General features: G+C 43.2%; 1 protein-coding gene across 1 annotated transcript; it reads right to left on the reverse strand.

Annotated features, from left to right (window-relative positions):
* Positions 1-862: 862 nt before the first annotated feature.
* OGA (O-GlcNAcase) lies at positions 863-27,607 on the reverse strand. The gene is made up of 16 exons (XM_009908192.2): positions 27,199-27,607; positions 23,512-23,563; positions 23,062-23,159; positions 21,315-21,445; positions 20,481-20,652; positions 19,385-19,483; positions 18,826-19,110; positions 17,663-17,821; positions 16,446-17,056; positions 15,892-16,066; positions 12,217-12,302; positions 11,230-11,334; positions 7,909-7,994; positions 6,702-6,894; positions 3,030-3,189; positions 863-2,254 (listed from the first exon to the last, which is right to left on the reverse strand). Exons 1-16 carry the CDS (start codon positions 27,383-27,385, stop codon positions 2,118-2,120), a joined length of 2,736 nt encoding a protein of 911 aa, XP_009906494.2. The 5' UTR covers positions 27,386-27,607; the 3' UTR covers positions 863-2,117.
* Positions 27,608-27,895: the final 288 nt, after the last annotated feature.

The raw sequence follows: 27,895 nt of genomic DNA on the forward strand, positions 1-27,895 counted from the left end.
CAGCTTTACAGGTGGGGTTTGGGTTTTTTTTTTCCTTTTCTTTTTTTTTTTTTTTCTCTGCTACAGATACTGTTGATCTAAAAACAGATTAATGAAAGTGGCATTCCAACCTTAATGAAAATTCATAACCATGAAAGATATGTCAACAGATCACTTTACAATCCTAGAACGATGGTAGCGGCCTGACTTTCCACAGGCTTATACGATTAACTTCTATAATCATAACAAAGTCATAGGAAGAGAAAATGTGGCAGCTCCTCAAAGGCCAAGAAATAAGGCCACAAGCATCCTATGCTGTAATGTTATACATCCAGATAAAATAAGTTGACTCTGGTATCCATGAAGAAACGAAACTCTCCCAACCTGATAAACCAAGGTATCAGCTACTCAACGTGCACTCAAAGCTGTATAAAAACTAGTGGCGTTCAGCTCTGATTTACATCAAATCCCATAGCACAACCCCGTACCTCTCTAAAAATGAAATGAACCTGTTTCAACTTAAATACTTCACTACCATATTTAAAAAAAAAAAAAAAAATTAAAAAATTATTCACATTCTGCAAAGGAAAATAAAAACCACCCAACATCCTGCATGTGACTGCACCAGATGGCCAAACACGGCATCTCCTTACAGCACAGACATCACTGCCGTCTTAATGCTGCCCCATCAGAGGTTGCACAAGGAACCAAACCTCCTTTGCTCACTGCTGAAAAGAAAAGAAAACAAAAACCCCCTCAGGAAAATCAAAAAGGAAGTAAAAGAGAGCTGATGGCAGAAGGTGAAAGAAGCAAGGTGCTGCGAGGTGTGTACCATTGGCCAGTTACACATCTGGGATGCTGGGACCTCCGTGAACCATCACAAATGATGCAACTACCTCACCAGCGGATCCCACACCACGCTGACGTCATCCCGTAGCCAACCACGTCCATCCTGGGTAAAAACATTGAACTCTTGGAACACTTAAAAGTAGGCAACCATTTAAATAATGTTTAAAAGTGTGCTTCTTGTGGCATTTCTTATAGAAAAGTTATTTGATACAAATGCGTAGGACTTGAAGACCCTGATTCAATCAAACCAGCACGAAGAGGCTTTGAAACATGGTGACTGTTCCAAGGACAAATCCCAGCCGTGGGCCAGCTCTCTCCCTCTTACCATCTTTCATCCATAATTTTGGTAACATTCACATGGGATTAAGGGGTTTGGCAGCCCATCTTGGGGAACTGCTGTTTCAGTCCCAGGAGAATGACATAACCTCAAGCAGCGACAAAAGCTGTTTGAAGGAAGGATCATTTGGGACAGTCTCCTCTCACCCAAGATGGTCAGTTTCTAGCCCTGGATACGAGGCACAATAAGAAAGGTCAGTGCTGAGGACAGATTCGCTCTCCACTGTGGTTTTGGGTTATTCAAAAGTGCCATCTTGGACCTATACCATTTCACTTTTCAAAAGAAAAGGTTACAAAAACTGGTAAACAAAAAGTTAGTCAGCATACAGCTAAGTTTATATACACTGAAATTTACAGGTTTGTCATTAAGTGACTTCTGCCACAGACCACTGCACATTTGTCCCTAACCACGCACAAAGCTTCAACCAATGGTCATTAGAAGTGACAACGAGTCATTGCTTTATCAACAAGCATAAAGATAGTAAAAAATAGAACTGCAGCTACTTATCTTTAAATTTGCTGATTGACACAAGCAATCCCTCCCATTTCTGCAACTTCCAGTTGCATATCCTGCTATGACAGAAAAATCCTGCACCTGTATAGATACTTCTGCCAGAGACCACTTTTGTGTTGACACAAGCGCAGAGAAGCATCGTCAACCACAGTGCCGACTGAGAGGGATTCCTCGGAGAAGCTATAGCCCATGCAAGATTCCTTGGCACTTCACACAGGACCAGGAGAGGATAAGGTTTCTCTTTGTTAAAAGTATTTTCAGCAGCATTATCCACTTCCAGCAAAGTAGTCTGAATGTGTGATGGGTGATTTTCGCATAGCCCCTTTTACCAAGCTGGCTTACTGCTGGCTTTGTGTAGCTAGACCATAAGAAGATCCCACCACTACCTTCCCCAGCTGTTAAGGGACCACAGTACTGGAACAGTTCACTGTCAAGAACTTCACAGGCTTCTTCCAAGGATAACAACATCCTTTGGAAATCCTTCCATTTTAGCAATTTCAAAACAACCCAGCTTGCTGTAGAATTCCAGGATTCTTTTATCATCTGGTCTCACTTCACAAAAAGCCCCACGGGAGCCTGAAGGAGGAAGAAAACAACAAAACACTGTAGGAAAAGAGTTATTGACTGTAAAAAGCACAAACATCAAGTAGTACTAGATTCCCACCCATTCTAACACTTAAACCCAACCCAATACAGAGCACAGTGTTCAAGAGAGAGCAGATTTATGGCAGCATAGCTGACCATCCCCTAAAGGGACTGCAAAATGCAGGTGTCTCGTCAGTCTGAACAAGCCCCCTGCAAACCTTTTATTTCACATGAAAGCATCCCCAAACTCCGATGTTGGCTCAGAAAAGAGCAGTAGAAGACGACACCAAATCGTGCAAAGCCACTGTGAACCTCAGGTGTGCAGTGAGGCAGCCAGCCAAGTACTTCCCCATATTGAAGGCTTTGGTAATTACCTGCCACCGCACGCTGCTGTACGCAAGGAAGAGCATCATTACCCGCGCCGGCAGGGGAAGCATAAACATTTGTGCGTTGTTCAAGATGTGAAAATATGTGCTCTCACTGCCAAACTGCTCCCTCAGTTCTTCCTGTTTTCTAATTTGCAGGATAATGGCTGAAGTGAAAAGCTGTCTTCTTACCAAAGGCATCAGCAGAAGGGAGGTGCTTGAAAACTTTTATGGTTGTTTCCCTAGACCCAGAGTGCCAACTGCGGCAGCAATCGAGCACCAGGCTGGCGTGCAAACACGCTGTATACATATGTAAGAGTCTACTCCTGGCCCGAGCGGCCTTTGCATCCAGAGAATGAACATGTGATCAGGAAAATTAATTGAGAGTGCAAAAAGCTTACCATTAGCCTTTAGAGAAGAGAGCAGGCAGGCCATCATACTTTTGGCCACACTTGGGTCTGTCACTTTTTTGTGGATATCAATCTTTATCAACGATGGGAAGTTGGCAAGGAACGATTCTGGCAGCACTTCCTGCTCTTCGTGGAAGCTTAGCATTATTTTCTGGAAAGAATGTCAGAAGAACACATTTAATTATTACCCAGCTTTTTGCTTTCATTCATCTTTATTACAGGGGGCTGCTTTGCTTGCAGAGTATACCTCCAAATCAGTGTCCTTTTCAACTACACCTCTGATGGCCACTTTGCTCCTTCCCTGCTGAATTGCTCTCTGCACTCTAGATAAAAAGGCAGATTACAGAATCTTCTTAGACTGTCAAAGGAGGAATGCAGGACTCCTCGTGTAGCTTCTCAGTGACCAACACTTCAAGTGAGAAAAGCCATAAGCCAACCCACAGCCAAGTTTGTGCAGAGATATTCCTTTTCTTTGCATTTCACATGAGCAGTTTCAGCTGTAAGTGTCCTAACCTTCCACATCTATTCTTTAGCTCACAGCACTTTGGAAATACCTCATGTCCGTGCAATTGTCTTTAGACTACCTGCCTTAAAAAAGGCAAATTCATCTCTAGCTTGAAATTAAGCCTTGTTGATGATTAAAGGATGTTGTTCAACACTAAACACTATTGCAATTACTCAGGAAGGCCTTTGGGACTGTGGCATCAGACATTAACTTTATGCACCTCATGGGAGTGGAACAATCAAGTGAGGTAACACAGAAGCAGACAAAGCCAAATCTGAAGTATACTCAAGTTATTCCCCCTGTTGGTTACTGAATTTTAAAACCTTTAGGAAGCATCAGCTGAAGTAAACAAGCCATCTAACTTGGATAATTGAAAGTCACTACCATAACAGCCCAAACTAGGTGGTCATCTCACAAGGAACCATAATACGAGCATACCTTTTTAAAGTAGATTTAAATGCAATGCCCTCAAGTCCAGTAACTGCCATATCCCAAACTCTTCCAGGGAGCTTCTGTTCAAAGTTACTACTTCAAACTTGTTAAGCTACTTCAGGTTCAGAGCCACACCTGCTTCTCTGGCTTTTCTTTACCACAGCTGTACCAGATAGAAGCCACAGAAGCACTCAAAGCTAACCACGCTGGCTTCAAGCACCAAGGCAAAGGTGGTATCCATTTCTTCCAACCACAGACGTGTGATAAGAAGTAAACCAGGTTATCAGGGAGTAAGGTACAGGGCAGGGTAAAGAGCAGTTAGAAAGATGCATTTATCTCTTGTGATCAATAATTACTAATCCCAGGAAAAGCAAATAGCAGATAAACTTCCCTGAGAGGAACCTAGACAAAACTGCAAAACAGGCTTACAACAGTTCGGTGTAAGTCAGAGGATTGGATTTCTCTTTCGTGAAACCAAAGACTGCATCTATCCCATGAGGTGTGGGGCTCAAGGTGCATTTAAGTAAACTAAAGAACAAGTGAACTGGACTGTACTAGAAGTCAATCTGAATCAAATTATCTAAAAAGTACAAACTGGGGCTTTTTGAAACAGAGTATTATCAAGAGGTAAGCAGCCTGCAAAAGAAGACAAAATGATCCTATTCTGCGAGAAAAGTTCTCCCTGCATGATCTTCATTGATCTTCACTGTTTCCAAGCAACTACTGAATATTCTCTACATTCTTTTTAGTTCAAAAGGCTAAGTGGATAAAATTGCACAGCATCTATCTCAAGAGCAAGCTGCAAATTGCTCTTCTGCACACCCAGGAACGTCCCCCTCAAGCCTGTAGCCTCCAGAAATAGACTTCTTCTGAGATACTGTGTGAACAGCAGAAATCCTGGGGCAATGTACCAAAAACATAAAAAGGGTCTTGGGCATCCCAATGGAAATGTTAGTTTAGCAGCATAAAATACTTCCTGTTGTCTCTCTGAAGTTTGGCTTTAAATGCCTAGAAATCAAGGCTCCCTCTCCTTTACTGTAGCCACCACAGCTGTACCGTGTTTAGTTTCTGGTATACTTATACTCATCAGCTTTGCTTCAAAGCCTGAATTTACATCTATGGTTGAAAGCACAGCACTGTGCAAATGTAAAAGAATCAAGTCCTAAAATGTACAGAAGGTAGAATTAGCTCCACTAGTGGAGCCACAAGGATTCTTTCTAGTCACACCTATCACAGAGCACCAATGTTTGCTACAAGTTTTACTTTTCCTTCTTCCCAAACATACTACACTTTTTCTCCATCAAACATGCCTTCAGTAGAGGCCATTTTTGCAACAGGGTGACAAACAGTTAACTCCATTCTCAGGAAGCTTTGCTTTGCTTGTGGGAAGGCCTGTGCTCTCAAAACTATCACCTTCCTCAAGACTTTTAAGTCCTAGCCAAATAAAGTAATGGCATACTGCCATGTATGCCATTCTGGCCCTGCCCTCACCAGCTGGTGATTCCCTTAGGAGGCTCACCAGTCCACATCAGCCTTTGTATTCTGACAACTTGTTTGAGAATACTCTCTGGAAAGTATTCTTTCCCTCTCAAGAAGGAAAGCTAAAAGGCCAAGAAGTGATGTTTCTGGCTCTGCCTCTACTACTACAGCTTTGTCCACGCCTTCTTCAGCAGCTCTGTGTATTAAGTAAATTTCCTTCTTTGACAAGACCATGTCAGCTAGAAACTTTTCCTCAAAGGCCAGTTTAGTGACATCATTTTCCTAACTCACTCAAAACCCAGTTCTAGATACTGATTTTTAGCACCTGCTGTAATTCTGCACCATTCATAGCTGGTACCCTACACAAATAGCTCACAGGTTTTAACACCAACGTGCTCATCAATTTGATTTCATCACTTTAACTGCTGTGACTACCAGGGGTTTAGCCTTACCTGTGGCATGGGGAACCTAATACCTCATTTTGAAAGAGAAGAAAGCAGAAACAATCCTTTACTTTCAAAATGTAATTTTCTCTAGATTGAGGTGGCTTACATCTGCTGCATTAGAATAGAATAGAATAGGACCAGACCAGGTTGGAAGAGACCTTCTTCAAGATCATCACGTCCAACCCATCAACCAATCCAACCCACCTAAACAACTAACCCATGGTACCAAGCACCCTATCAAGTCTCCTCCTAAACACCTCCAATGATGGTGACTCCACCACCTCCCCGGGGGGCAGCCCATTCCAATGGGCAATCACTCTCTCTGTATAGAACTTCCTCCTAGCCTCTAGCCTAAACCTCCCCTGGCACAGCCTGAGACTGTGTCTTCTTGTTCTGGTACTGGCTGCCTGGGAGAAGAGACCAACATCTGCCTGTCTACAACCTCCCTTCAGGTAGTTGTAGAGAGCAATAAGGTCACCCCTGAGTCGTCTCCTCTCCAGGCTAAGCAACCCCAGCTCCCTCAGCCTCTCCTCATAGGGCTTGTGTTCCAAACCCCTCACCAACTTCGTTGCCCTTCTCTGGACACGTTAATCCCCTCCTAGCTGTCATACAACATGCAACTGCAATTCACTGTTAGTAAATAATTTTACTGTCACTTTCTAAGATGTCTGACATGCATCAGAAACTTCACAAAGGCACAGAAACTGAATTACATGGAAGCTCGAGATGCAAAAGGAAAACAAAGACCTGCTTTGGAAAGAAAGAGTTTAGCTGAGTTCTGGTCCCATGGGTTATACCAACCTCTGCCTCAGATAGCTCCTTGTCACTGTTTGGCTTAGTGTATTTTTCTTGCATGAAAGGGATCCAAGACATTTTGCATTTTTTAATGAAAGGAGTCACATCAACTGTTCCCAAAGCATAGCCACATATGCCATCCTCATCTTCTAAGACGAAGCAGTAATCCAGGCTGAGAGTGAGCAGACCTCCTACTAACCTGCAGAAAGAAGTGTCCAAGTTAATTCAAAAGGCCACTTTCGAGAAGTACGCTCTTCAGGTACTCTAGAGGAAACTCTAGGGTGAGCCAAAGAAGCAACAGAGTGCTCCAGTCACAGAATGAGTTCCTACAAAGCCTTAACAGACTGATCAGCTGTTGGAACTCAGCTCTGAGCAACACCTTCACCTCAGGACACCATAATTTAATTCTATATACACTGGTCTTTTGACTTAAAGACATAAACTTCCTTCAGCTTTCACCCTGCCATTACCACCTAGTTCTTCCTTTTTTTGCTTTGGAGTATTTTTTTGATACCAGTTACACATCCTTTCTTAACTACCTTCCTGCCAGTCCCATAGAACTTTGTAAAGAGGCTACAATCTAAACCGCTCAGGACATAAAAAACCCCTCTCAAAGCAGCTCGTTTTGCAGCTCAGATTTAATGCCTTAAAGAAACAAAACAACCAAAACTCCAAACTTCATCTCAATTGTCATTACCTGCACCACATCTTTTCAAACATAAGAAATCTTTAACATGTACTTCAGAGAAAAACTAAAAATAAAAATCAAGAGAGCTGGCTGGGAGATTGATCCTCAAACCCCCAAATTCCATTATCTGAAGAACTATCTGAAGGTTGCTGGGGAAAAAAGCCCAGAGGGTACTCCAGTCTAAGGACACTCTCATGATATACCTTCACAGAATCTGAAATAGGATATAGCTTTTGTAAAGGAGGTTCCAGATAAAGTTGCTTGGCTGTTTTTTTTCCCACAGCTTACAGCAAGTGACCAGAGCATAAACCAAGACATAACTGTTAATGGTATTTTGAAGAAGCCAAAATCCCAATTCCCTAAGGCCTGCAGAGGTTAGATTTTAATACAATTTTCAAATCAAATGCTCTCTGCATTCTTCACACACACACACACACATGCACGTTTAAAAGTTCAAATGAAATACAGTGCCAAGGCTTTATCCTTCAGAACCACCTCTGTAGGTTGTGCATTTCTAATACATACTTGTCTCCAATTAAATCTGGTAAACTATGGAAGGGTTGATCAGCTCCGTCCGCGTACATTTCTCTGCAGATCTTATATACAGACGCCTAAGAAGAGGGAAGAGATGATTTCATGTAATCAGTCGTGTTCAAAAGCTAACAAGGCAGTTTTAGAGAGATTTCATTAACAGCTCCACCATGAAGTAGTACTGAGAAGCATTTAAGTTACACAGAACAAGAGCTCCCTGAGAGGAGGTTGGAGTGAGGTGGTGGTTAGCCTCTTCTCCCTAGGATCAGGTGATAGAAAGAGGGAAAATGGCCTGAAATCGTGCCAGGGGAGGTTTAGGTTGGATATTAGTATCATAGAATCAGTCAGGGTTGGAAGGGACCACAAGGATCATCTAGCTCCAACCCCCCTGCCATGGGCAGGGACACCCCACACTAGATCAGGCTGGCCAGAGCCTCATCCAGCCTGGCCTTAAACACCTCCAGGGACGGGGCCTCAACCACCTCCCTGGACAACCCATTCCAGGGCTTCACCACTCTCATGGTGAAGAACTTCCTCCTCACGCCCAGCCTGAATCTCCCCACCTCCAGCTTCATTCCATTCCCCCTAGTCCTATCACTACCTGAGATCCTGAGAAGTCCCTCCCCAGCCTTCTTGTAGGCCCCCTTCAGATACTGGAAGGCCACAATTAGGTCACCTCAGAGCCTCCTCTTCTCCAGACTGAACAGCCCCAACTGCTTCAGTCTGTCCTCATAGGAGAGGTGCTGCAGCCCTCTGATCATCCTCGTGGCCCTTCTCTGGACACCTTCCAGCATGTCCACATCCCTCTTGTAATAGGGGCTCCAGAACCGGACACAGTACTCCAGGTGGGGTCTCACCAGAGCTGAGTAGAGGGGGAGACTCACCTCCCTTGACCTGCTGGCCACACTTCTGATGCAGCCCAGGATCTGATTGGCTTTCCAGGCTGCAAGTGCACATTGAGAGCTCATGTTGAGCTTCTCATCCACCAGCACCCCCAAGTCTCTGTCCTCCGGGCTGCATTCCAGCCAGTCACTGCCCAGCCTGGATTTGTGCCTGGGATTGCCTCGACCCAGATGCAGGACCCTGCACTTGGTCTTGCTGAACCTCATGAGGTTGGCTTGTGCCAAATTAGGACAATTTCTTTCCTAAAAGAGTGGTCAGACATGGGAGCAGGCTGCCCACAGAAGTGGTGGAGTCACCATCCCTGGAGATGTTAAGAAATGTGTGGACACAGCCCTTTGGTGATGCCATGTTGATGGTTGGACTCGACGATCTCAATGGTCTTTTCCAACCAAAACAATTCTATGATTCTATTCTATACTCATCTATTCCAAAGGATCTATCTTTTCTTCCCTCCCTGGAAATAACTCTTAATTAAAACAAATTCTTAAACTTTGGGTTTAAGCTGAATGTTTGGGAAGGAAAGGCTAGAGGTACACCCCCTCCACGTTGTAATAGCACAAGATTTATCCTCAGAGTTAAGATACCAAAGACCTGGGGAAGTTCAACACCCTTGCTAGAAAGTGTCTTTTCAAAGCCTTCAGTGTTTAAGTGCAACAATGTGAAGCCAGACAATGCTGTGAAGCCAAGCATACTCCCACTTCTGAAATAAAAGGCCTTTGCTTAATCTCTTGAGCAGAGTTGTAACAGTCAGGCTTTAAATAAGAAGCTTTACACTTTTCAACAAAGAGACTTTGCAAATGCATTTGCAAAGTCTCCAGCATCCCTTCATAAAAGGGAACTCCTCCTCTGAGAAGAGTTCCATTGCCTACAGAGGAACAAGCCTGCATAGGTACAGTCCTGCAGTAAGGTAGGAAAATGCTGCTTTACTGACCACAAGAGGAGCACTGAGCATACCCTGAAACTAGCAGGTAAAGGACACATCCTGTCTGCCTGACTGGCTTCAAAAGCAGGATTCTTTTGAGCTGCTGCAAACTCAGCCTAAATACTCCCATTTCAAAGGAAACATTTCATCTCATTGTAGCTACAAATACAATGTTAATGCTACATTAATCCCTACATTGTTTAAATTGCATCCATACAGATTATTGACTGCTGGTTGATACATTAGTTGTAAGTATTCTTGCTAAGCTAATGGAAAGAAAATTACAATAAGGATCTGTTTGGGGGGGTGGGGGGGAAAACAAAATTCTCTCATCAGTGAAGATTAAAACAAACTTCCTGGCTTCCAAGTATCTAACATTCTCAAGCAGATTTGACAACAATCCTTTTAAAACCAGACCAAAAGTTTACAAGTGTAATTAAACCAGTGAGAATGTGTGAGGCATCACATTTTACATCTCTATTTTGAGACATGGTTTCTACCTTCTCCCATATAGCTCTGAGACTGCCTCAGTGATTACTGAGCGAACAGGTACACACCTCCCCAGGGTTAAGCCATTGCAAGTGTTTCCACTGCAAAAATTCCTCTTCCAGCCCTTCCTCTTTAACCTGCCTTTCAGAAACAGGGAAGGGACTCAAGATTTACAAAGGTGGTAGCGTGGGAGATGGACAATCAAGACGTGGGTGTGCCTGTACTGATGCACAGCATGCTGCTGAATCATAGACGAGTCACTTAAGCTCAGCTTTCCTGTGAGACTGCATTAGTGCCATGTGCAAGACACCAGGACATCCATTTTAGAACAGAATCGAATTAACCACGTTGGAAAAGACCTTTGAGATCATCAAGTCCAATTTATCACCCAACACCATCTAATCAACTAAACCATGGCACAAAGTGCCTCATCCAGTCCCTTCTTAAACACTTCTAGTAGTGGTGACTCCACCACCTCCCTGGGCAGCACATTCCAATGGCCAATCTCTCTTTCTGTGAAGAACTTCTTCCTAACGTTCAGCCTAAACCTCCCCTGGTGCAGCTTGAGACTGTGTCCTCTTGTTCTGGTGCTGGTTGCCTGGGAGAAGAGACTAAGCCCCACCTGGCTACAACCTCCCTTCAGGTAGTTGTAGACAGTAATAAGATCTCCCCTGAGCTTCCTTTTCTCCAGGCTAAGCAACCCCAGCTCCCTCAGCCTCTCCTCATACGGCTTGTGCTCCAAACCCCTCATCAGCTTTGTTGCCCTTCTCTGGACACGTTCCAGCAACTCAACACCTTTCCTAAACTGAAGGGTCCAGAACTGGACACAGGACTAACCAGTGCTGAGTCCAGGGGCAGAATTGACTTGGCTGCTCCTGCTGGCCACACTAGTCCCGATACAGGCCTTTTTTAAGGGATGAAGGAGTTCAGCAGTACCCAGTGTCGCCACAGAAGGACACGAATCGCTAACAACAGCAGTGACAAGGATCAAAAGCAGTTACCTCATCTTTAGGAAAGTAGGGTCGTATGGTGTACACTTTGGAAGTGGGCGTTAACGGAGGTGGTTGAAAAAAGAGGTCATTTGCCCCATCAATAGGCAGCAAACGCTGTGGAAACAAAATACTTGATATGACTGTACGAACAGCAAAGCCCATCACTCTTGGGTGTGCACTGCAGACTCCCAAATTAACATTTGCTACTTGCAGGCACCCCAGAAGAAGGTGGGGTTGCAGTAATGCTTTACAAATGCAAGGACCTTATTTGAATGGGAAATATCCAATTGGTGTTTTAAAATACGCAATTGAAACAGCACATTAAGAGTCTGTCAATCTTATCTGCTTTAAAATACTTTTTACCAATCATAGCTACACTGTCTCTGTACAAGAGCATAGAATGTCAGGAGGAAAGGTTTGGTCTGAAGAGGGTTAACTGGCCAGAGGAGACGCTTTATCCCAAAAGCAATGCGCTGATTCAATTTGCTGCGCGCAGAGCACCTGTGAGGGGGGAAAAAGTATAGCGCCTGAAAAATCCATGAACAAATCTGAACATGGTGCAAACAGCGATGCTAAGAGGATTTGTAGCCGATTGTGATGTTTCGCCACCAAGCGCATCACAGCCCTATTGCGAGAGGAACGACAAAAACCATTTGGATTGTGACCTCTTTTGCTCATGGAAGTCCCATTGGCAGCCAAGCGTGCGCGCATTGTGCAACTGCGGGCGCAGATAAAAATGCTGTGCGACCTGCAAAGAAACGATGTGAAATGTACAACTAAAGCCGCTGCGCTTCGCGGGCGCGTGGGACAGTCAGCATCTCCTTGAGAAATTACTGTAGAAAGGGGAGGAAAATTAATTTAAAACAAGCTGTAAGGCTAATGGGCTTTGGACCAGAAAGCCTTCGGCAGACCAATCCTTCCAGACCTCTGATGTGCAACAAAAGGTTTCTCATAAAACAAAGAAAATGTCATTCAGTTGTGAAGTCATATTGATACCTGGAACTCTCCTGCTAGACCACCTCTAAAGGCCCAGGGTTCTTGGTCTCCACTTAAGAACTGTGCTGAAGATTGACTACGACACCCTGTTGAGATCAGATCCAAGCGGAGAATGTTACGAGAAGGGGGATTTCCTGGGTGTCTAACATGTCCAAAAAGCTAGCACACACTTGTGGAAAAAGCTCTCTAACTGAGCTAGAATCCAGGGCTTGGGGGGAGGCTGTAATAATGTACGATTTATAAAGACTTTGTACTTGTGCACTAGTTGCAGTAGTCCAGATTTGTCATTACCTATAACAGGCCAATCCAAGAACGAATGAGGTGATTCAGCTAACACCCCTCATTCCAGATCAGCAGGCACGAGAATGGTGCCACGCGTGAGAAGGTAAAAGCTTCCCAAGCATTCTCTGTGTTATGGGGGTTTTTTTTTGGTATTTTTGTGGCAGAAACATCCGTTTCATCTCTGAAAGGATGACATCTTGGAAAGTTCTGTGGCTCAATAGCTATTACCATAAATTTTACATCAAACAAATGCCATTATCACAGCCCCTTGAAAGAAAAACGGACCCTTCTGAAGTCACATTTTAGTAACGATTGTTTCTAATCTTGTCAGAAAACTAGGACTGGCAACTTGTGCAAACAGTCTGGAATAGTTCAGGGGGCCAGGACAGTTTGTAAGGAACAGTATTCCTGCAAGAGGCCACACAGATTTACATAATCCAGGCCACACTTTCACAATGCTGCTAACATATTAACAAGCCAGTAGTGCTACCTGGAATTAACTTGCAGTTTAACTAGTACACCCTGCTTTGCTTTTCAGCATCTTGATTATTTTTTACCCAAGTGTATCAGGTGTACCAGAGTCTCTGCTGATCAACCAGCCACAGCAGACCAACCAAAGCGCTCAGCTTTTGGAAAGAAACTTCCATGAGCTGTTTGATTTTTAATGCTGTTCTGCAAGCAAGGCACTGTGGCCTTCACCAATTAACGCAAATGACAGCTCTGGAGAAATAACCAACCCAACCAACAATGAAAACAAAGAATACAGTATCTGGAGTGGAGATTTCTATCACCTGCCCAGTTTTCTGACAAGATGAGCAGCGCAAATATTCTTTTCCTTTTGTGGACAGCAATCTACCTCCTGTTCAAGTAACAGTCTCAGATCAGTACAGATAAGTATGTTGTGCTAGTCAGAGAGTCCCAAAGTGTGCCAAGTTTGACATTGATGAGAGTTTAGGAATATATGTTAAATAAAAACCTCCCAAAGAAAGGTTAAGTTTTGGAAACAGTCCAAGCGTTGGAATTTGAATTTTAGAATTCTCACATTTTAGAATTCTCACATTAAATTGTATTCTTCACAAGGAGATTCAGTCAGTAACTTGGAAGACAGTATCTGTCTGCCCTTTGAGACTACAACTTAACTAGCACTTCCAATTATTACAGTAAAGAGCTGTGTGAATGAAGAGCTGTATAAATGAAAAACAGAGTTAATGCCTTAGTCGCTGCGCAAATGTGACTTCAGTTCATGCCTTTTGCACACCTACTCTATCTGAGCTGCCTCACAGACAAAACCTTTCCATTTAAATTAATTAATGACGACGCGCTGTGAACATCTGGCGCTGTCCATCCCATAGCAGTAGAAACTTGTGCTGAAGATTCTCCCATCTGTACACAATGGGGAAGAAGACAATAGAAGTCATTAGTAATCCATAGTACTGTACAGCCACACTACTTTAAGGGACTGAATGCTAGCTGGACTTGGGAGGAGAGGCAAAGAAAGTGAACATTCAGTGGACCATTGAGCACACCGTTGTGGAAAATATTTTGTTTGGATTTGTAACGTACTCAGCTTTACACAATGATGTATTTTATGGCAGACCTTTGCTTACTGTGTATTTACACTAGTGATAAAATGCAGGCTGAAGACAAAAGCATCCCCTCTCACAGAAGCACTGTTAGCACAAGAATATCAAACTGTATGTCAAAAACTCTTGTTTTTTTCAACTAACACCAGTATGAGTACTGGAGTAGAACAGTGACAAAGTTAACAGAATATTCACAAAGTTGGCTTCTAATGTGAACTATTCCAAATATTTGATGCATTTAAAGACTTGAACCCAACTTCACAGGGACACTGAAAACTCAAGACACCTCCAGTTGAATTCAGTGGGTAGTCTGAGAATTCTGAAATGCTGTCTTAAGTTGGGTCCTCAATGTTTAGGGATTACAAGAATCACTGTTCTCTTTATACAGAGTTCTGGCCTGGAGTTTTAAACAAATGAAGTTAGCAAAGAGAGAGCATTCTTTCTAGCTAAAGGTCAACATACAGCAAGAACAGTAAAGCTGTGGGAGTTGTGTTACACTGGTCTTAAAACCACACAAATTAAGGCATTTAAATAGCACTATACAGAGATTTCCTCTTAGGCTAGTTTTCTTCGCTGTACTTTACAGAAGGCAGTCTTAAAAAGCTCTTCTTTATCAACTGCACATATAGGGCCAATGAATTTAATAAGCACAAAACACAGGAAACTGCTGAACATGGATAGACTTGATGGCTTAACAGGTCTTTTCTGTCTCAGCTTAAACCTGCCAGTGTTTATTAACAGTATCATTTTAAGACAATCCAAACACTAGGACTTGACTGAGGCTGTGTAATGGTTCACCACTGTGAGACTTGTGACAGCTACAAAAAGTGTGATGTGAGACCACCAGCTTTGCTGCCTGCTGTGTACGCCAAGCAAGACCACAGCATAATCCTTACAGTTGGATTGAAACCTGAAAGTGAAATAAGGTCACTTGAATTGCCCAGGCCATGCTGGTGCTATCTGCCAACTTAGGATCCCCCCAGAATCTTTCAGGAAATAAAAAAAATGTTAAAAAAATCCCCAAACCAAACCAACACCCAAACCAAAATAGCCACAATTAAGAACAAATCAAACCAAACCAACCAAAACAAACAAACCAACCCACCCAAACAAAAAAAAAATCCCCCAAAACTGTTTCAAGATCAATTTAAGTCTCATACTATCTCTGTCTAGAGAGCTCTACAATTTTCACCCATGACCAAAATCAGATCAATAAATAATGATTAAAAAAAACATAAATTTCAAAATCAGCAATTTGGAAAGGGTTGAGAGGAAATTTTGCACCAGAATAGCCTTATGCTAAAGCTCGCATGCGCAGAGGGCTGGGAGGATCAGCTTCCTCTTGGCCAGGCCCATTGAAAGGTCGCTTCTGCAATTGTTCTACTGAAGACAGCAATGTTACCAGGACAGAGCAAGCAGCAGATAGCTGATGTGGTCACATTTCGTAGCGTCATTTCCAATCGGACACCGGGGTGTGTGAGGAGTTACGTGGCATAGTCCAGTGTGCATTCAGTCAAGAGTAAGTTAAAATCAACACTTACGTGTCAGATGAGATTCAAGTTTCATTAGCCCAAGAAGAAAATCAAGGTCTCCAACCTTAAGCATCCAGTAGACTTCACTTACAATACCAAAGCAAATTCACAGCAAGCACTGCTTCAAGTAGCAAGACAGGAAGATCTTTAAAACAGGGTCAAACCAGACCCCAAGTCCAAGAAAACACATTTGCCTAATACTTTGCTTTCCCCGTGGGCTAATTAAAAACAAACCAAAATGCACTATCTGGGATTATAATGGCTCCCAATGCACCTACCTAACCACTGCACAAAAGATTTCACCATTGACATAATACTCTTGATATCCCAGACGTAGGAGTACATGTCATACAGGATTGTCCTGTTGGCACAGTTGGAGAGGCGAGTGAACATCCCCATCACCAAGCTGCACATCTCTTCAAACTTGGCTGCCCGGTTACGCCATTCTTCTATCTACGGATGGAGGCAAAAGATCCACAGAATCAAACACGGCCTTCTAGGCAGGGGAGGTATTCTAAATATGGAGGGAGACTATGTAGGTCACCACTTCATTTTACCAACATGGACCACACCACGTGTGACTCTCAGATGTTCTCTAACAGCTTTTAGAAGTGAGGCCAGCACAGGGAATCTGTGGTCAGATGCAGACATCAGACTGCCTTCATAGCTAAATGGCACTACAGGGCTTAAACCAGCAGATTCCACTGAAGGAATGAAAATTACTGTGACCTTTCAAGGCAGTAGGAAGTAGAACACTAGTCTCTGTTACAGACAGAAGGTAATATTGCTCAGGACATTGATTTATAAGGAGAGATACAAGATTCACACTCACTTTTTCAGCATCCTTTCCTTTGCAATTAACACTGACAACACTGCTATTTGCTCTGAGCCACTGGAATTCTCTCAGCATCTGTGCCCCTTTGGGCCCATGTTCATAGGGAAGGTAAAACAAGTCAGCAAGAAGCTGTAAGTCCTCTAAAGTCACTGGTTCTACTGTATAGAGAGGCTTTTCATTTGGCCCAGGCACAAACTGTTCTTTGTTAATTTGCTCATCAGTCTGCATAGGGGCAATGTCACTACCAGAGTCTTCCTGCATGGACATCTCTGGTGACTTTGATTCAGCTATGCTCTCCTTATCAGTATCCATTGGCTTTAACTCCTCCACCATCTTGGCTTCAGCAATATCTGTCAGTATCTGATTAGCATTCTTGTCTGTATCATCTTGTTTCTCCACCACCATGTCCATTGGTTCCTCATCAGGTTGTTTCTTCTCCTCCTCCTTCACCAGGGTTGGCGACTCGCTGCTCAGCGCTGCCCCCTGACTCATGATGGGTTCCTGGTAAACTGTAGTAACCACAGTCGCGGCGTTTAAAGAGGAAGGCGCCACCAGAGGCCCGACATCCCCTACAGTAGTTTTAGCACCACTGTGGGCCACTTGCCTACCTGAGAATAAGAAGAAACAAGTTTAGATTTTTCAGTATCTGCCAAGTAACATTCAAATCAGTAACTTGTGCAAACCACGGATTATTCTGTTGCCATGGCATCAGATCAGCCTCCTTTTGAGAAAAACAGGTTCTACCTCAGATCCCAAGCTCCCATTGCTACAAGAAAGGTGTACAATGCTGGAAGGAACCCAGATGGTTTCTGGAGGCAAACCCAGAAAAATAAAGCCATTTTCCAACAACTGGAAGAACATGTACTCTGCTAGGACAGTAGTAACGTTTTCAAAACCAGACTAATCTTCCTATTCTCTCAGGTCCCACAGAAGTCTAGTAACAATTGGGACTAGCAAGATTCAGACTCCTTCCTGTCTTTCATCATAAGTGCCAAAGGATCATATGTCAAGGTTGCTTCTGATTAGCTGAGACACTACTGGCACGCTGCAGAACGTCACACATCCGTATTTCTTTATTAAGGTTTCCTCAATTAATAAGGCAGAGAACACTTCCAACTGACAAGTATACAAGCTGTCAAGATCTGAAAAGCTTTCATTTAAATGCCAAATACCGAGTATGCATCCACATATCAACCCCAGAACAACAGACTCACTGCTGTATTGCTGAGGTACTCCAAATTCTTGCAACCATTCCGTTAAGGCCAACTTCAGGGCCATTTGTGGGCTGTAGAGAACATCAGTTTCAATATCTTCGTCACTGCCCTCATTTTCCAGTTTAATCTGGATAGAAACCGTGCTGTCTTCAGTATCAGCTGGAGAGAGAAGGGTTTGTTTAAAGAGTTATCATGCAATTTTCAGTTAATGCTTAAAAAAATTAAGGTCATGTTAGACAAGGCATTTGAGAACTAAAACCCATTCTTCAAAAGGGGAAGGCAGGACATCCTAACTATACAGAATGGAAAACTATGTTCACCCATGTAAATGCAGAAAGAGTTTGCAGAAACTAGACATTGTGTCACTGTATGGTTCTGGGTGGCACCCACATCAACAGGGACAGAATTCAAGCAGAGTATAGGGAGAGCCTAGATTGAGAGACTCTGCCCGAGAGACCAAGCCCATGAGACTAAAGACTCCCCCCAAGCAACTCATATTTGTAGCTCTCCTCTAAGTGTGGCTGCATGGGACTGGTTAATGATGTGGCTGCATGGCATTGGTTAACAAACTTTTCTTCTTACCAGCTAGTGATACTTATTAAGGTAGCACAGCTGACTCCTATCTCATCTATTAGTTACTCGTTAAGCTACCGCAGGTGGTTCCTATCTCATCTCGCCTCACAGCTTCTCATCCTCAATCATTCAGTCCAGGGGACACAATCCCCCACAAAACTGTGCCCAGAGTTTCTCTTTTTCCAATGAAATCAAATCCATGGACACCTGTCAAATTTGGCCATTAAAAATGCTTGCTGAGAGTGCTTTTTATACAATCACAGATACCTCCCAAGACCAAGAAATTCTCTCACAGCATGTGTTACAAGCACTTCCCAGGAAGTCAATAAAACAATCCAGATGTTGATTATCTTTCAGATAACTGCCACTTATTTATCTAGTGTGAGGTGTCCCTGCCCATGGCAGGGGAATTGGAACTAGATGGTTCTTGAGGTCCCTTCCAACCCTAACAATTCTATGATTCTATGACACAGAAAATGCTAGGTGCTCTTAAAAGAAAGCGTTGGCGAGGAAAGGCTAGAATCGTAAAACATGATCAGTATGACCTAAGTGGTTGAGTGTAGATCCAGCCAAGAGTTATGCATACTTACTCATCACCACATCTTTTCTCACTCCATTCATGTTAGACTTGTACCAGGTTGCAAGCGTGTGAATAGCAACATAATTGGCTTCAAATTCACAGTTTGGATTGGTCAGAACTCCCTTTAGCCGGGGGATGAGTTCGGTTGACCGACCTTTGTAAGGCCCAAGAAAAAGCCTCTTCTGATCATAATCATTAGCATGAATGTTATCCCAGATAACTGGGGCTCTCCTGATGATCTTAGAAACTTCTTCAATGGACTCTACCGGTATGTCTTTGGATACCACTTTCGGACCTAAGAGGGAAACAGGATAATCAGAGGGTTTTGCATATGCTTGGAGAGTCAACCCTCAAGCAGCTGGACAGTTTGTTTTACTAAATGCTTATGAGAAGTAATTTTTAACACCAACAGCAACCAAAAACCAAACCAGACAAGACAAACCAACAAAACCAAACCTCCCAGCAAACAAAAATAAAACAAAGAAAAAGAACAAAACTAGCCACAAACTCAACCTCCCCTGCCCCCAAAACAAGCAAACAAACGAAATCCCAAACCAAACAATTTTTACCTGTCCATAACACTTCTATGCCAGGCAGCAGCTTTTCTCCTACAGTCCGTAAATACGGTGACTGGGCTACATTTGGGTAACAGAAAGTTCCACAGTACTCTGCACAGGAAAAATGAACATCACTGTCAGCAGAAGCATGCACACCTGTGACAACACACCCAACTGTTCCACAAACACATTGAGAGAACATTACAATTTGAAGGGAGAAACATCTATTGAATTAACCAAGAAAGGCCTCAAAGTTTAAAGTACAAACATAAAGGACATAATGAATGATACTTAGCATAAGGATCAGAAAGGAAAGGGAGAGAATTTACTTTAAATTGCTCAATTGTCAAAATTAGGGAAAAAAAATGAAGTCCATAAACAGGAGGGCAGGTTACAGCAGACAATAAACAAAAGAACTCGAAACTGTAAAACTGGTTATGAAATGCAAATGTCTAAAAATAGTAACACCAGAACATATCTCTGAAGTTACTGAAAGTTTGCAAGAGAACCAAACTATTACAGTGTAAGGGGGTAAACAAATGATAACATTACAATCCACACCCTTGAACATCAAGATTGTCTCTCCCTTACAATACCCTTGCTGGTCTTAGAGGAAATTTGCAATTAAAAAAACCCAACCCAAAACCAAACAAAAAGCAATGATTACACCCAGGGGCAAGTCATCTTACTCTTTAATAAAGCAAGCAACTCTGTGCCTAGTGAAAGTGGGTAATCTTATTAAAAACAGGTGCCAATGACCAGAGTGAGCACAGAATGTGCTGTACCTCTGTTACTTCTATGAAATAACAGCTAGATCAAGAAACAAAAATATTTTTGTACCAGTCAGTCAGAAATCTTCCTTTAACCCAATTTTGACTTCAGACTTCTTGAACCTTATTGTCAAGCTGCCTTTTTTGGCATTAAGCCCTTCAGAGATATGCAGATTTGGCAAAAGCTCTGCATACACTTGAATCTCTCTTTATAAGACAGTTCCTTCAAACAACCCCAAAATACTCCTTAAAGCAGTGATTAAATACTAAACAGGTTTTCAACCAGTAAGACAACAGTCCCTCTCCTTTAAGGCTGAGCTACATGATTCATGTTTTACCTGTAGGACAGAAAAGGAATGTGTCTGGTTCTCCTAGATACTGGTAAATTTCATTTGTGATTGAGACTTGAGCATGAGCAAAGGAACTGAAAACTTCCTTGTCTGCTGCACACATGTTGTGATCAATATCATCAAACAGCAGTGCAAAAGATCTGCAGCCAAACTGGGAAACCTAATACAAGAGACAAAAGGTTTAATTTTTATTTCTATTCCTTTTTTAAAATTGAAGTACATAATTTTTAAAAGGAAATGCTACAGAAATAAGGGGGAGAAGGTAGAGAAGACAAGACAGACTTTGGTATCTATTCACAATTAATGCCTATCTCCAACCCACTGCTTTGCTGCTCTCAAAGATTAGACCTTGAAAGATCTGCAATCTGTTACAGTTTTAACAATCCAAAGCTGATCTTACTGGACAGACAGCTGGCAAAAAAAGCTAACTCTGTAACAGCTTTTGGACAGTGAAAGGGTCAGTTGGGTGAACAAAGAAGGTGTGCATGTCAGGCTTGCTTCCAAAGGCATTTACTGGTGATAAGAGATCCTGTTTTAGACATGCACCTTGGCTTCAAGGCCCTAAAATACTTAGAAGACAAGCATTCAAGAACAGCCTTCAGAATCCAATACAAGATGGAACTCTCTTTCAAATCTAGATGGTCACTGGCCACATTGATGACACAACCTGAACACATCTACAGCAATTGTTTAGAGATGTCCAGAAGAGCACTAGTGCTGAAAACACTGATGAAGCTAGTGGAAAGCTGCAAGAGGTAGCAGGGCACTGAAGTTTTCCAATTAAGTAGCACTGCAGCTGTGGTGAGTTTGTGTGACACTTACCTGGTCCAGTTTGCGTTTCAACGTGGATACCTCTTTAGGATTGGAGAAAGTGATGTCAAGTCCAGGAGAGATTGCATAGATGAATTCTATTTCATGTTCTCGTGCAGCTGATATTAGAGTCATTAGTTGCTCTGGAAATGAAATTCAAGTATTTCAGAAGAATTCAACCATTTAAAATAACTAAATGCAGATGCCTCTACCACTAAAAACACAGTAAGATGATTTGCTGGAATTCCTTGAAACTAGCACAGCAAAGAGCACCAAATTATTCAGAAGAGCAGTCAGAAATTATATCAAAAGGAGCATATCACAGCTGTCCTGGTATTGTTATTTCCCATGTCAACATGTTTTAACAATTTAAAACATTTTCTTCATCTCAATGTTGTGAGACAAATGTGGATGGTGCTTTTGCAGTTTGCACACCAACAGCTGCAGAATTGTTACTCACTTTTTCCACTTCTATGAGACATACTAACAGACAATTCAACGTAGTAATATGCTGCATGACACTGATTCAAATACTATTCATATGACTGAAGCTCAGGGCATGTGAACACCACCTTTTTCCATCATCATTGTGCAGAAGTCCTTGCTTTAAGAAATAAACATCACATTTACTCTTCCATATCATGAATAAAAGAAATTATTTTTTAGAATATTTAACAATCTTTGCTCTTATTAGCAATTAATCTTGCAGGACTCCTTAGACTGCAGTTCTGCAGTGATTCAAACTGGCCTCCAGAAAGGATTATTTCATTTCAAGAGAGTGTCATCTTTCTCCTCACCCAAGGAAAACTATAGGGCTACAAGGATGATCAGAGGGCTGCAGCACCTCTCCTATGAGGACAGACTGAAAGCATTTGGGCTGGTCAGTCTGGAGAAAAGAAGGCTCTGAGGTGACCTTATTGTGGCCTTCCAGTATCTGAAGGGGGCCTACAAGAAGGCTGGGGAGGGACTTCTCAGGATCTCAGGTAGTGATAGGACTAGGGGGAATGGAATGAAGCTGGAGGTGGGGAGATTCAGGCTGGACGTGAGAAGGAAGTTCTTCACTGTGAGAGTGGTGAGGCCCTGGAATGGGTTGTCCAGGGAGGTGGTTGAGGCCCCATCCCTGGAGGTGTTTAAGACCAGGTCAGCCTGATCTAGTGTGAGGTGTCCCTGCCCATGGCAGGGGGGTTGGAAGTAGATGATCCTTGTGGTCCCTTCCAACCCTGACTGATTCTGTGATAGTCCCCACAGCCTAAGAAAACACTGTAGATAGCTTAAATGCCAGAGGTAGATAAAAAGTCTTACACCATCTTAAAATAAGTCTTCTATGATCTGACTAAATAGTTGGAAGCTGCTCTTCTGACTGGTACTCTCTTTCCTGAGACAAACAATCAATTACATAAAACAACATGCCCAGATGTTCAAGAGAGAGGAAAAGTCCTGAGCAACATTTTCCTATGCACTTTTAGATCCAGACAGGTCTAAGCCCAGGGTATGCACATCTGGGACACCACTGGAAAAAGTCTATGTTGTAAGCCTTAAAAGCAGTTTTAGAAATCATCTGTGGAGTTGCAGTTTAAAGTAGTAAATCCATGTTTGTATTAAAGCTCCACTAAATACAGCTGCAGGGTATTAAGAACAGACCTCCACTCACCTCTGGAAATGGCTACAGTGATTAAACACACACAAGCATATGTAGCAATGACCAATTCATTCAAAGGTCTATTTATAGAAAACACAGAGGAGAAAGAGAGGCAATTACCCGCTTCCTCCACAGAGTACATTTCTCGCCAGAACATCCTGTGCTTGTAGTCATCCTTTGGAGCATACAGGTATGTATTTAGTCCCCACTTCTGAAGTCTGTAATGATACAGAAAAAAAAAAGCTTCCATTAGGAGAATAGCCTGCAAATTCAGGAATTTTATGTTTGACTTGATCTAATTCCAATTTTTTTCACTTGATCTCATTTTTGCTATTTTTTTGCCTTCATTAAAGGTTGTGGTTTACTATTAAGTCACACTAAGTGTATGCACAATTGATATCAGACAAATTCAGCTTAGGCAAAATGGAGAAGTAAACATGAGCCCCTGAGTACAGTGATATTGGGCAAAAAGCTCCTCTGGGTTAGAACAGTAATTCTTATCAGGCTTAAGTGGAAGATTATTATTATACTGCGATGGAAGGTGCTGCAGTAAGAGGAAGCATGACTTGCCTTCTAAAAAGTTCTTTCCTCTGCTCCATAACCCAAGGTCTTCCATAAAATCCTGCAGGAAATAAGATCAAGATTATCCAGTTAGATGTTAAGATTCTGTCTGCTCCACAAAATATTATATTACAACCTACCACTTTCCCCCTCTTCTGTAACATTCATCAGGAAGCTTCCCAAAGCAGGAAAAAAAAAAAAATCTCTAGTTAGACAGCATTAGAGAAGTGTAATAACCTAAACTGATCTAAATTTAAAATGCAATTATAACTTCCCTTTGCTTATGATCTAAGGTCTTGTAATTTTGGCCATGGAAGCAATTAATTTTCCAGAATCCAAACTGCCTTCCTGAGCATATGCCCTTGACAAGTCAAGTCAGCATTATCACAGTAAACTGAACAGTCATAGCCTAATTAAACTATCACTACAGACACCTTCAAAGTAGATTTTAATATGGACACTGAAGACACTTGAAAGTAGTTACCAGCTCTGAGAAGCTTAACCAGTGGTAGAGATGTGAACAGTAAAAACATAGACTATATAAACTCATACTGAGGTAGATGAAGTGCAATTAAAAAAACCTGCACAAATGCATCAACAAAATGCTCAGGATTTCATTCCTTTTATTCAACTTAATAGGCTCCTTGTCAAAAATCAGCTTGCAAGTTGGTATCTTACTTTACAATTCCCACACATTTGCAAGCTACAACTATGTCTTTCAATAATCATGTAAAAGCATCTACACAAGTGATTCTAAAACAGTGTATATTCAAAGTCATGAAATACCATGGAAATTGTAACTGCTGCTGGTTTTAAATCAAATCCTTCCTTTCCAGAAGCACAGTACTTTAAAAACCACTCTCAATGCACTCTTAGTCAAGCAAATTCACTTAGACCTATGTGCAAACAGTTCAACCACAAGTGGGCACTTCAAAACAAAGCTTCATTTGGCAGTCCCTGCAAAGACCAGTGACTAAAATAACACTGAAATTTAATAAGCTCTTATTTTCAAACAGCACAGCCACTGAGTGGTGAATGATGCTTCTAATACACAAAGCTCACAAGTCCCCCCAGGAACACCAGTTCAAAAGGTAGACAATACCTTCATTTCCAGAGCTGTTCACCATTGTGAATCTGCAAATATTTGGGAGATCAAAACTCACCCTCCTGCAACCTTCCGAAAATCAAACCCCGATGCAACTGAAGCATCAACCATTTTCTATATATCCTTAACAAGCATTTTAGTTATCTGTTAAGTGAACAATGCTCTTTTAGGAAGCTTAAAGGAGGATCAAGATTTTTAAAAAAATCAGTCTCTCAAAAAGTGATCTTGGGCTGACACCACAAAATGGCAAAGCTGAGTAACTGCTACTCTTCACAAATGGCAAAAGCAACAAACTGTGGACAGTTAAACAGAGAAACAAATAAAAGTAGTTGGCAAGGCATAGAAGTCTCCAACTTTATTTCACCCAGAACAAATGTCTCACTTCCACTAGTCTCTTAATTCTGACTGAAGCTGCCCCGAGGAAGCTCAACGGCCTACAAAAGCAATTAAAGACTATGATGTGTAATGAAAACACCCACGTCTCATCTTGCAGAACACTTCTGCTTTACCTGCACTACTGTTTCAAACCTCCTAGCCTAAAGCAGAGCAGGGGCCTGCTATAAAAAGCCCAAACATGAAAATCAGATAACAAAGACTAATTAAAGAAGACTGAAGAGAACATGCTAATCTAAAGTGATACTTTTCCATCTGTCAGCACGTTTCTTAGACTACTAATGTCACCAGCTGATGACAGTTCTTGGATCTCTATGTTCAATCAAAAAATCAACCCCTTTCTGTATTATTTTGTCAAGACTGTGTGTCAGGTTAGTACAAAGCCAACATGCAAATATATCACCCCATGATCTCCATCACTAGAAGTCAAGATATTCTGGAGGCAGGGCACCAAAGCTTTGCATTTAGGTCTCTTAGATACTAATCCCTAAACCAGTGAATTTGATATGTCATAAGCTCTTCACATTCTTAGCAGGCACCCTCAGGATTTTGCCAATTCCCTTTTTTTTTTCCCCCCCATCTCATTGCTTTAATCTCACCATACCTCTCTAGTCTGTGTTAAACAGTGCCCTATGTTTAAGAACAATTCTGAAGTTAATCTCTGTTTTTCTCTTACCCCTGTAATTCTCTTGAGTCACTAAAGAGACCTCGTACTTTTTACCTTATTAACCACAACAGAGGGTTTCATGGGTTTATTTTGTTGGGATTTTTTTTTTTTGGTTGGTTGGTTGGTTGGATTGGCTTTTTGTTGTTGTTGGTTTTGGCTGTTTTTAAACCCCCCCCATATTACATTTTGCCTGTAGACACATGAACGGACTAGTACCTCCCAACTGCTTCACTGGGCAGAGGCCATTTTCTTGCTTTGTTTTATGCACAGTACAGTCAAGAACACCTGTACCAAAATATATGCAGAGATCAACAATGTAACTAAGATGGAAAAAGAACCGATTACAGCATATGCAGTGGTTCTGATAAACCCGGGAGAACAGGTGATCCACGACCAATGTGTACTGGCAGAAACACAGGAAAACATGCTGTCACAATCTGTGTTTCTGTTCACTGCTACCTGTCTGTAAAACCTTTAATTTAGCACCTACCTTTATAGAATTAAGTCTATGAATAACATCTCTCCATATCGACCATATTTAAGCACCATAAGTGCTATAAAGGCATTAAGCAGGCCTAGTGCACTTAGTGACGTTTGCAGGAGTCAGTCTTTTCTTTCTAAGACATAAACAAGAGGCATTCTGCCTGTTTCACTCTCCATACCATCTATTAATCATTTTTGTCCTTCCTCTTCAGATTCTCTATAGGCACATAAATAGCAGCAGTACACAGGAATTCAGAACAATTACAAATCAACTATTACATTGAGAAGAAAGTATCTTTCTTGCTGGCTTTCATGCATCTACCCTAAGTAGTCTGTCAAAAACGCATATAAATTCTGTAGTTAGTGAGAAATGCAAAAAGATTCACTTTATTTTGCACCTTCTGGAACACTTTAAACATTCCAATGTTGCAACTATGCCATAAAATTCAGAAGAGAACTCTTCTACAACATGATGATGATGTTAAGAGAGAACTCTTTGGAGACCAGGGAAATTTCTATGGAATCACCTACTCCCCACCCAAGAAACTGAATCTGAGCCTCTGGCGTGCATCGAGAGCACACAGAGCTGGGATAATTGCACAGCAGCTCTTCTCTCTCCTACCTCCTCCTTTAGAAGCGCAGCAGCATGCCAGCCACAGCACGCCTCAGCCTCCATTAGGAATCATCGGCCCGCTGGGGGTGCCAGGCCTGCCGTCACCCCGGCGAACAGCTGCCATCAAAGGGCATTAGCGAACAGCTTCCAGCACAAGTCCCCAGGGCAGCAGCCCCGCCCGGGAGCAGCGGCTCCTCCCCGCTCTCTCTAGCGGAATGAGCCCCAGCCAAGCATCGCGCACCGCCCTGCTGGCAGAGCGGTCTCCTCTGGGATTCGCAGCGGGTCCAGGCAGGAGACGGGGAGAAGCAGCGCCAAGCAAGACCTGTCTCGCCACTGCTCTCCCGCGCTTATAGACCCCCTTAAATATCTCCAGCCCCATCCTCCCCCATGCCCCGTCTCCTAGGGATATCAGACGCCCTCTCCACTAGCTCTTACCTTCTACAACGCCGCAGAGGAAGCGGCGGGAGCCAAGCGCGGTCTCCGTCTCGGTGTCGGTTTCCTCGCCTCCCGGGATAGGCCCCGCAGCGGCTCCCGGTGGCTCTAAGGGAGCACCGGGCACTCCGGCCGGGTTGGGGCTGCCTTGGGGCTCCTCCAGCGCCGCCTGCCCCTCCTTCTGCACCATCCTGCCACCGGCCGCCAGGACCCCCGCTCGCTGGGCCGGGCTGAGCCGAGCCAACCTGATTCTTTCCGTTCCCCTCTCCACAAACCCTTTGTCTCCGCCGCTCCGGGCCGCCGCTGCTTCCTGTTTACGGGGCCCTGCGCCTGCGCGGGGAACCGGCCCCAACCGGTCCGCACCGCTCTGCCCGCAGCCGCCCCGGTTCGGAAACACGCAGAGGAGCTGCAGCGGAGAAAGGCGGAGCAGGGAAAGCTTCTACCGCGACAGAAGGGGACGACGCGGACCTCCGCGTCCTTAATGATCCCTCCGCGCCGCTCTGTCGGGACCGCGCCACTCGAGCGGGAACAAGAGACTGAGGAGAGGGAGTTACCTCAGGGAGCAGGCGGGCAGGAAGGCGCCTGCGCGGCACGCGAAGGGCACGTACTGCGCCTGCCCAGGGGGCAGGCGGGGGGAGGGGCGAGGCCGCGGCTGCGCAGGGCGCCTGCGCGGATCCGCGGGTGGGTGTCCGCCGCGCAT

Source organism: Dryobates pubescens, chromosome 8 (genome assembly GCF_014839835.1).
Source record: "Dryobates pubescens isolate bDryPub1 chromosome 8, bDryPub1.pri, whole genome shotgun sequence".
NCBI lineage: Eukaryota > Metazoa > Chordata > Aves > Piciformes > Picidae > Dryobates > Dryobates pubescens.

Bases quoted from the DNA above. Each gene is read 5' to 3' on its own strand.
- OGA (XM_009908192.2), bottom strand. From the start codon at position 27,385: ATGGTGCAGAAGGAGGGGCAGGCGGCGCTGGAGGAGCCCCAAGGCAGC. The intron at 17,822-18,825 runs GTAAGTATGCAT...TTCTCTCTCCAG, and splicing joins GAGAAAAGATGTGGTGATGA to CTGATACTGAAGACAGCACG. The intron at 16,067-16,445 runs GTGAGTGTGAAT...CTCCATCCGTAG, and splicing joins AAGGAAAGGATGCTGAAAAA to ATAGAAGAATGGCGTAACCG.